This window comes from Marmota marmota, unplaced genomic scaffold (genome assembly GCF_001458135.2).
Source record: "Marmota marmota marmota unplaced genomic scaffold, marMar, whole genome shotgun sequence".
In the NCBI taxonomy this organism is placed as follows: domain Eukaryota; kingdom Metazoa; phylum Chordata; class Mammalia; order Rodentia; family Sciuridae; genus Marmota; species Marmota marmota.
The window spans coordinates 736,500-746,717 of NW_025999895.1; the positions used below are offsets into that span (position 1 = coordinate 736,500).

Consider the following 10,218-nt stretch of genomic DNA (forward strand, 5'->3'; position numbering starts at 1 on the left):
GGGGGGGGGGGCTCACGTGGAGGGTGAGGGTTAGGGTTAGGGTGAGGGTTAGGGTTAGGGTTAGGGCAGCACACAGCCGCCACCTGCCCCCAGGCAGGGAGCTGTCCTTGCAGCTCCTCTCTCCAAGGCAGGTTCCCGCCAGCCGCGGCACGAGGGGTCTCAAGCTGGCCACACTTGTCCCCCCTAGGACTCAAGTCGGCTTGCTTCCTGCCACAGGCTGTCCCGCCCTGTTCGGGTGTCCAGGGCAGCTCCAGGGTCTGTCCCTGGGTCCACTGGGGGGCAGTGTTGGCCACCTGGAGGCTCTGGTAAGCAGCCGGCTTGAAGGCCCTGCCACAGCTGGCCCCTGGGGGAAGGGCCTGCTGGTCTGCCTGCTGGTGCTTCCTGGGGCCTGGAGCCCGCACTCGGCAGCCTCCCCAGGACTGCTTGGTCAGTGTCTGGGGGAGGTCATTGAGTCGTCTCAGTGGGGCAGACCCTTCCATTTCCTCCCAAGATGCTGACGCCAGTACCCAGGCAGGGCAGTATCCCCACCCTGGGGTGAGTACAGGGGTGGGACTGCCACTGCACCTGTTTAAAAAAAAGTCCCCCTGAATACGTCTCAGGTTGTGTGATCTTTATGTTGGGGAAAGACTTCACAGAGTCATCAAAATAATTTTTTTCTTTTTCCCCTCAGCAGGGATTGAACCCAGGATTGCTTAAACACTGAACTACACCCCTTGTTTGTTTGTGTGTTTAGAGACAGGGTCTTGCTAAGTTGCTTAGGGCCTCACTTGATTGCTGGGACTGATTTTGGATTCGCAGTCCTCCTGCCGCAGCCTCCCAAGCTGCCAGGATCATGGATGTGTGCCACCAAACCTGGTCAAAATAAACATAGCAGATAGAGTTTTACCAGCAACTGACCCAGGGAGGTCCACTGTACATCTCCTAGGTCAGTGTTGAGCCTGGAACAGGGACAAGGCTGCGGCCATTCCTCTCTGCTGTGCACTTACGACAGTTGAAGGGCCAGGGCACCACCAGGCTGCTGGGTCGCGTGGACGCCATCTCTGGGTCAAGGGGCCTGCATCTGGAGAGCAAATTTTCCCTCAGACTCTAGATGTCTGAAGCCAGGTGCAGTGGGCCCCCCCCCCCATATTCCCAGAACTCTGGAGGCGGAGGCAGGAAGATCTCAAGTTCAAGGTTAGCCTGGCAACTTAGTGAGACCCTGTCCCAAAAATAAAAATGAGGACTGGGGTTGTGGCTCAGCAGTAGAGCGCTCACCTAGCACATGTGAGGCGCTGAGTTTGATCCTCAGTGCCACATTAAAATAAAATAAAGGTATTGTGTTCAGCTACAACTAAAACAAAATATTTAAAAAATAAGTAAGTTAAAATGAAAGGACTGGGAGTGTGGCTCCGCAGCAGAGCGCTCGCCAGCGTGTGCAGGCCCGGGCTCGTCCCAGCCCTGAGAACAGGCCCGCCAGCCTCTAGAGTCTGCCTCCTGCATGAAGGCGGCTGCAGAGCCAGAGGCGTCCCACAGAGCCAGCCTTGAAACAGGAGGGGTCCCCGCATCCTTGGCAGGCCCCACCTGCAGGGGGGTCAGAGGCACCAGTCACACACACTGGAGAGAATGCCAGGGGTCTGGGGTACTCCTGCCTGCCGCACCCCTCCTGGGTGCTGCCCTCACCTGGCCTGGCCTCAGACCTCGGAGCCACAGGACTTTCCTTGTTCAAGAGAAAGGCAGACATGGCTCTTCGCTGTGTCATTCCCTGACCCCCTAGGTCCCTCGTGGCCTGCAGCATATGCTGGAGGTGCTGGTACACAGTGCCCCACGGCTCCCGGGGCACCTGTGGAACAGCAGTACCTGGAGGACTTGGGTACCTTCCAGTCCTGGGAAGCTGGCCAGGACAGGACACTCAGGTCTGTTCCAGGGACTCGGGGCTCCGGCGGCCAAAACGGGAGCAACCTGGCTTCTCTCACAAGCGCCAGGGCCCGGGGCGTCATGGTTTCTCCTGTGCCCTGGTCTTAACCCTAAACGCCCCCTTGTGCTGCACCTGTACTTGCACATGGCCGTGTGTGGTGTGGGCCCCATGTCCAGGCCGGGCAGTGAGCCACGTGGTGCCTCCTCCTGCTTGGGCCCCTTGGCTTTCTCCTCCTGGCGTCTTTAGCACAGCTGGGGGCCACAGCTGGTCTGTGGTGTCCAGAGAGGGACCTGGGCTTCGGCTTCGCTGGGGTGGAGAAGGGTGAGCCCAGGGGGAGGAGAAGCAGCTAGTGCAGGCCCAGGGCGGCGGCTGGGGCGGGACAGGAGGGGGAGAAGCCGCCTGGTGCTGCAGCCCTCGGCCAGAGGCTCACTCTGGCCACTCCCCCCCGAACCAAGCGAGAAAGGTGCCGAAAAGCAGGAGAGGCGCTCTGGTGGGTGTGGCCACCTGCAAGTCCAGGGACCACCTTGCACCCTGTTTCCAGGTGCTGACACTAGCACATTGTCAGGCCGTCCTGGTCAGCTGTGGTCTGGTGCCATTGCCTCAGGGTCGGTCAGGTGGGGCCTTGTCCATCAGAAACCTGCTGTGGTCTGGGGCAGTCTGACTCAGGCAGGGTGTTTGCTTCCCTGGAACCTGAGGTGACCCAGCAAAGGAGACACATCAGTGGGGGGCTTTTAGTTGCCCGCTGGACATTCGCAGGCCGAGGGAGGAGTCTGCAGTCCTTGTTACAGATGGAGAAGCAGCGCCCACACAGGGTGCAGTCCTCTTGGGTCTGGGGGCTTGCCCTGGGGGAGCCACTGTGCCGGTTGGTTGGGTGTATGAATTCTCATTGTCCCCTCTCAAGGACACAAGGGCCAACGCCCTGCAGGGCTGTGGGGGAGGAACTCTCAGAGACTCTGAGTTGGGGGTTGCCAAGGCCTGTGGCCAGCAGCAAAAAGGACTAGAGACCTGGGCAGGCCGCCGCCTGGAGAGGAGGCATCACAGGCCAGGCTGAGCGCAGGGAGCGGCCACCAGCCAGGCAGGCAGCAGTGCCCAAACTGGGAGGGCCATCTGCACCTGGCCCCTCGTCCTCCACCATGCAGGGCCCTGTGGTCTGGGGTCTTACAGGGTGTCTGCGTGTGGGTTTTATTTACAGGGCCTTGCAGATGAGAGGCCCGTGGGGACGAAGGACCAGCTGGGGGCACAGCCCCCACAGGCCTTATCCGTGCCCCACCTGCAGAGGAAACTGAAGGCAGCAGCTAAGAAGATCCTGCGCCTCCGCCTGGAGAAGGAGCAGCTCATGGAGATGGGGAACCGGCTCCGGGCAGAGCAGGGACACTCCAAAGGTGAGTCCCTGGGAACAGGACTGGCCAGGGCGAGGACTGCCAGGACCACTCCCTGCACACCTGTCGGGAGCCTGGGGTCAGCAGGGGGCCTGGCCTGGGCCTCTCGGGGAGGGAGAGGACCACAGAGTGCAGCGGTTAGATGCCTCTGGCCAGGCAGGACCCCGCCTCTCAGGATGGCCCAGCAGCAGATCCCCGATGGAGGTGAAGGCCAGGGAGGCTGGGACTACAGGACTCTGACACGGATTTGTGGCACAAGGCCGGCTGCCGCAGAGGGCCAGAGGGCCAGAGGGCCTGGAGAAGCAGGGTCCCAGTCCAGGGTCTCCCGGCCTGAGTGGGAGTCTCGCCCTGTGCGGGCTCACCACTGTCCTCAAGGGCTGCAGAGAGGGGTGCAGCGCAGTGCCCACTGCCCTCGTGCGCATTTCAGCAAGATGACAATTGTCAAGCTTTAAGCATCTGTGGTGGCCCCAAAGGCGAGCTCTGGAGCGTCCACCATCTGGCCATGCCTTCTATCCATTGCCTGCACACTACCAGCAGCTGGGGCCGGGACTGGGTTGACATAAACCTGCTGCAGACATGAAACTCCAGTCGGTGTGCCCTTAACAGCTGGGAGCAGTGGGGCATGGTGCCTTGCAATTCAGGAGGCCAAGGCAGGAGGATCCCAAGTTCTCAGCCAGCCTCAACAACTTAGCGATGCCCAGCCTTAGAATAATATAAAGGGCTGGGGACGTGGCTCAGTGGTGAAGTGCCCCGGGTTCAATCCCCAATACAAATCGCCCCCCCAAAACCTGGGAGCCGCAAGCACGGTAAAGGGTCTAGCAGGAGTAGCACTTCGCCTGCCCCAGTTGGAGAGCTCTTCAGATGGCGCCATCGGGCTGGGGCGCAGCCGAGTGGCAGAGAACTTGCCTAGTGTCCCTGAGGCCCTGGGTTCAGTCTCCAGCACCACAATGGGAGGAAGAGAAGAAGGAAGGTAGGAAGACGGGTCACCATCTAAGGGAAAGGGGTCAGGGTGCTGTGCCTCGTCCTCCAGCCTCTGCCTGGGGCTGGCTGCAGGGTGACAGTTGTGGTTTTGGCATGTCCTTCTGTGGCTTCTGAAGAAACCTGGCAGAGGGGGAAGGAGAAGTAGCCCCGGGCGCAGGGCCGCCGAGCTCCAGGGAGCCTTGGCTCCTTGAGGAAGTCTGAGTGGCAGGGGCGTTCACACTTCCACACCCAGAGCACACTTGGGAGGTGAGACACCAGACAGGAGGCCAGGCAAGCGTCTCACCTGTAATCAGCCCCGTTGTTCTGAGACCAGGTTAGCCTTCCCCTTTGGGGTGTTTGAAAGTCATTACCGCAGTGGCTTTGTCCTGAGAACCCAGCCCCTGAAAGAGGAGCAGTACACAGACCTTAGCGGCAGGGGTTGGGAGGTGTTGGTGTGTGCACTGGTGGACACTGACCATTGTCCACCCTCACTGCCCCCTTGGGGCACCTAGGAGTGCAGGGCGTAGGCTGGGGACAGGGTGGGCAGGAGGCTCTCCCCCGACACCAACGCCTTCCCCTCAGGGGCACTTTCTGCAGTTCACACAGGACTGGCCTCTCTGTGCCCGCGGGGATGGAACCCAGGCCTCGCGCGGGCCCGAGGAGCACTTGACCCGCGCTGCGTCCCAGCCCCTTTTCATTTTATCTTGAGAGCGGATTCTGTAAGTTTCCCGGCCTGGCCTCAGACTTGCCTCCTGAGGGCTGGGCTGGCAGGGTGGACGCACCCTGGCTCCTCCTGTCTGTCGCCGTTGCCAGCAGTGGGTGCAGCAGTTAGAGCTGCCTCGCCTCCTTCTCAATTCCGTTCTGCGCTGTCCTCTGCGAAACTGAGACGGCCCTCGCCCTGGCCTCGGCGCCAGCCCCTGCCAGCTTGGCCACATTGTCTTGGTTGATAGCCATGCCCCCTTCTCCCCCTGACCATCCCTTCCAGTGAACCTGCCTTCCTGCTCTCGTGGCTTCCTACAGCCCGCTGAGCCTGACAGCCTGTGTTTGAGCAAGTACCTGTTCTGCTCTCCGTCCGCCCATCCACCTGCCCGCACCCCATGGTGCAGTCCCTGCGTGGAGCCAGAGTCTGCATGAAAGGCTGAGGGGGGCCATGGTCTGCCCCCGCTGCAGAGCCCAGGGCAGTGCGCTCCTCTGCGCCTCCTCCGCGGGCTGCTGGCCTCTGCCTCTGGACCGTGCCCGCGTGTGGCTTTTTTGTGTTCTTCTGTGGTGGTTCGGTCTGGCCGTTCTCACTGCACTGGAAGACCACCCCCACCCTCAGGACTTGGAGGACTGCGGCAGGCGGCGCCCACAGCCTGTGCTCCTTCCCTTCCTTCTGGGCTGTGGCTCCCTCCGTCACCTGTGGGCCTCTCCCTGCGTTTCTCTTCTCATGTTTAATGAGCCGGAATTCACTTCAGCCGGTGCTGTGAGGGCACTCGGCTCAAACTGGGCCCCCGCCCCGGGCTGGGAGCGCATTCACTGGTTTCTCTCTGCCGCGGGAGAAGCTCATTGGAGAACGGCCACTCATGGGAAAGCCAGTGTCCGCAGACCAGGGGCCATTTCATCTGAGTGTCTCTAAGGAAGAGGCATCAGAGATGAAGATCCCAGACTGGGAACACTCCCACACCTGTCCTAAAAGGAGTCCATGACTGTCGGGCGGCTGGAAGCCCAGCCGAGGGCTGGGAGGTGCCCAGGAGTCCCTGTGGCTGAGGAGGGGTGCTCCGCCCTGCTTGAGCCCAGGAGGGCCAGTTCCCTTGCTTCTCAGATCAGAAAGCCGAGGCTGGCCTGCAGCACAGGTCAGCACTCACCCAGCACATGAGGCCTGGCCCATCCCCAGCACCACCGGGAGAAGGGGTCCCAACTGGAGAGGCCTTTCCAGAGGGCCGTTTAGGACTCCGACTCCCGTCTGGTGCTTCTGGAACACTGCTTAGAGACCTTGAGTCTGGGGTGGCCACAGAGCACCTGCCTGGCGCGGGCCAGGCCCGAGCTCCCTCCCAGTGCTGCTGCCTGGGGAGGAGGGAGGGGCTGTGTGCTCACAGGAACCCCTGGCCCAGGTGTCCTGCCGGCCCTGCAGGGCCCCTTCCCACCAGGCACCGCCGGCTGTGAGCTGAGGCTTTTGCTGGGCCTGTGGGTGTCATGGCAGCTCCTGCTCCTCCTCCCCACAGCTCCTCCTCCCCACAGCTGCCTCCAGGCAGCATGTCTCTGCGCAGCAGGCCTGTGTGTCAGGGTCCATGGGCACACAGGAGCCACGGGAGGGCTGGGCAAGAGTGGCCAGTTCTTGGGTTTGGAGGGAGACAGTGGGCAGAGAACAGAGGACGTTTGACTCTGCTCACCCCACGCCCCTTTGCCCCGCAGCCCAGCGCCTGGTCCTGGCAGCAGGGCCACAGTCATTAAGTGGAATGGAGTGACCAGCTGTGACAAATTCCAGGTCATTGTTCACAGCTTTCAGAATGAGACCTGTCCTGCCCGCAGCCGAGCACGCCTGCTGTCGGCAGCTGTCCGCAGGCACCCCAGCCACCTCCCCGGTGGCCCCCACGTGTGACCTGCAGCCCCTGCCTTGGAGCGGCCCCGCCAGTCTGCCCACAGGAGGGGGCTGACTGCCTCCCACTGGCTGCAGTGCGCCTTCAACCCGAGGGCCTCGCCTGCTCTGTGGAGCTCACGCCTGCCCAGTGCACCCCGTCAGGCCAAAAAGACTTTGATTTTCTCATCCAAAAAAGGATGATTTCTCATTGTAAAGATTTAAAACAGTGCTGGGTATGATGGTACACGCTCGGGAGGCCAAAGCAGCAGGATCACAAGTTCAAGCCCAGCCTGGGCAATTCAGCATGACCCTGTCTCAAAGTCGAGGGGCTGGGGTCATGGCTCAGTGGGAGAGCGCTTGCCTAGCGTACGTAGGCACCGGGTTCAGGTCTCAGCACCACATACAAAAATAAATACAAATAAAAAAGGCTGGGATATGGCTTTGTGGTAGAGCACCCCTGGGTTTAATCCCCAGTGCCAAAAAAACATGAATTTTTTTAAACAGTGCTGAAAAGTACACAGAAAAACAAAAATTGCTAATTAGAGCTAGTTCACACTTTTGTGAAAAGGCTCAGCACTTCTGTCCTTTGACTGTGTTCACACTCACGCACGTGCCCTGGCCCGTGCACCCAGGTGTGTGTGCGTGCCTGCTCACACACCTCCACGGCCATGTGCACGGCCTCCACCTCAGGTCCAGCCGACAGACGGGCCACGCGTCCGTGAGCTCTTCTCCCTTGGCCCACAGGTGCCATCTCCTGCAGGTGTTTAGAGATGCTTATGGCAGTGAATAAAAATGCCTCTGATCACAGCCTCACAATAACTAAGTAGCATATAAAGTGTCATTTTTGCCCAATCAAGATAGGTAAAAAGCCTGGGCACAGTGTGCGCGTACCTGTGAACCCCAGCAAAGCTGAAGAGGAGGGTCTCAAGTTCAAGGCCAGGCTCAGCAACTTAATTCAGTGGTATAGCACCCCTGAGTTCAGTCCCCAGTCCTGTAAAAGTTTTTTAAAAAAATCCCTCTGCTTTAGTTTCCAATATGATAAATAGCTGTAATTATAATTCTCCCCCCGCAATGAAAATAAGAACAAGAACTTCTTGGAGTCCTGAATTGAGTCCTTGCTCTAGAAATGTTATTCCAATAGTGATCATGCAGTAGTATGTCAGCTCAAAGAGAACTCTTGGAGATACCAGTTCATGGAAAGATGTCCATGTTGTGCCAGGATCCAGGCAGGTGGGATGCCAAGCACCCACCACAGCTGTCGTTTTTAAGCATATAATTCACACTTTTGCTGCTGCTGCTTTTTTTTTTTTTTTTTTGACAGAGTTGTGCAGTGTCGCCCAAACTGGCCCCGAACTGGGGGCTCCACGGTCCTCCTGCCTCAGCCACCCACGCGGCTGGCCCACAGGTGCACGGCGCCACTCTGCTCTCCCTGAGTGCTGCAGAGCAGGCCTGCCTTGGGTGCTCTTAACAGGCCCAGTCGGCTCTGCTGCCCGGAGGGAGCCCTGTGGTGCAGGGAGCCCGCCGGGGGGCTGTGTGTGACAGTCACACTGGCCCCTGCCCAGGTTCTCTGGTGTAGAAGTGACTTGGCTTTGAAGAGGAACATGCTGTCCTTGAGTGTTTGTGTTCAGCAGGAAAGCCGTCCAGGAGTGACTGAAGCACAGAGCACAGACCCTTTCCTGGTCTCGTTTCCAGGGAGACTGCCCTGTCCTCCCCGGCCTCCCACCCCCCAGGCCCAGGACCAGGGCAAGGCGCGGGAGGCGCTTTGGGACCACAGCCCACCTCTGGGACAGGTGAAGACCCACGCCACCTTTCAGGTAACTCTTCCAGTCCTGCTGCCTGCTGGAGGACTAAGTGGGACATGAGAAGCCTCTGTTCCCAGCAGGCACACACAGCTGCCAAAGGCACGTCGATATAAGTTAAAAAATATGTATGTCTTTGGAGCTGGGAAATGTTCTTAGTTTTTAGCGGCCTTCAATGTCTCTAACATTTATTGGCCTTTATATTTCTTCTGAGTTATTTATGCATGTTTGAATTTTTCTTTTTTTTTTTTTTTTCATATTTATTTTTTAGTTTTCGGCGGACACAACATCTTTGTTTGTATGTGGTGCTGAGGATCGAACCCGGGCCGCACGCATGCCAGGCGAGCGCGCTACCGCTTGAGCCACATCCCCAGCCCATTGTCATTTGTTTTTTAATTTCCTTTTTTTAAAATAAAAAATCCTCAGATAAACCAGACACTGTGGGGCATACCTGTAATTCCTCTGGAGTCTTGGGCAGGAAAATCAAAAGTTCAAGACCAGCCTGGGCCATTTAGCAAGGCCCTGTCTCCAAACAAAAAGTAGAAAAGACTGGGGGTGTGGCTCAGTGGTAAAGCACCCTGGGTTCAAGCCCCAGTTTAGAAAAAAAAAAAATTCTTAAATAACTTGAAAACGTTTTTTCAATCTAATGAACTCACAGTCTAATGGTTTATTTAACTGTTTTTCAACTTGGAAGGTTTGTTTCTATTCGAGTGAAGGCAGATAGTCACCATTTTTCCCGGGCGTTTTATTTTGTTAACTATCATAGTACCCTGTAAATAATTACCCTCCTTTTTTTCCCCTTTTTGCAGTACCATGAACTACACCCAGGGGGGGGCTCTACTGCTGATCTGGACCCCCAATCCTAGTTATGTTTTATTTTGAGATAGGGTCTTGCTAAGTTGCCCAGGATGGACTTGAGCTTGCGACCCTCTTGCCTCAGCTCCCGAGTCACTGGGGTCACAGGTGTGTGCCACTGCACCTGACTCATGTCCATCTTCCTAGGACATGGCCAAATGACAGTCTGGAGCTACTGGGCCGGCTTACACCCCCAAAGCACAGGGAGATCCTTCAGTTTGTTGCTTGTGGGTAACTTTGAAGGTCAACAGGATAACATCTGTATTTTCTGCTCTTTTCAATATTATTATTTAAATATTAAATGTTTAAAAGAATTAATAGACTATTTCTCAGAGCAGTTTTAGATTTATGGAAAAATTGGGTGAAAAGTGCCAAGTTCCCATAGCCCCCTTTCCCGTTGTGGGTCTTGCTTGGTGTGAGCTTGGTGTGAGCTTGGTGTGGTTCTTGGTGTGAGCTTGGTGTGGTGCTTGGTGTGAGCTTGGTGTGAGCTTGGTGTGGTTGTTGGTGTGGTTCTTGGTGTGGTTCTTGGTGTGGTTGTTGGTGTGAGCTTGGTGTGGTTCTTGGTGTGAGCTTGGTGTGGTTCTTGGTGTGGTTGTTGGTGTGAGCTTGGTGTGGTTCTTGGTGTGATCTTGGTGTGAGCTTGGTGTGAGCTTGGTGTGGTTCTCGGTGTGGTTCTTGGTGTGATCTTGGTGTGAGCTTGGTGTGAGCTTGGTGTGGTTCTTGGTGTGAGCTTCGTGTGGTTCTTGGTGTGAGCTTGGTGTGGTTCTTGGTGTG

The 10,218-nt window shown here is 57.5% G+C and overlaps 1 protein-coding gene across 1 annotated transcript in view; it reads left to right on the forward strand.

The window, feature by feature from the left end:
• The window catches only part of Ccdc57 (coiled-coil domain containing 57), a 55,095-nt gene extending 45,333 nt beyond the window's left edge, over nucleotides 1-9,762 (forward strand). Inside the window, exons 14-16 of the mRNA XM_048796551.1 lie at nucleotides 3,087-3,276; nucleotides 8,483-8,604; nucleotides 9,592-9,762. Of these exons, the coding sequence (XP_048652508.1) occupies nucleotides 3,087-3,276; nucleotides 8,483-8,604; nucleotides 9,592-9,606 (327 nt within the window). The 3' untranslated portion in view covers nucleotides 9,607-9,762. The remainder of the gene's footprint in view (nucleotides 1-3,086; nucleotides 3,277-8,482; nucleotides 8,605-9,591) is intronic.
• Nucleotides 9,763-10,218: the final 456 nt, after the last annotated feature.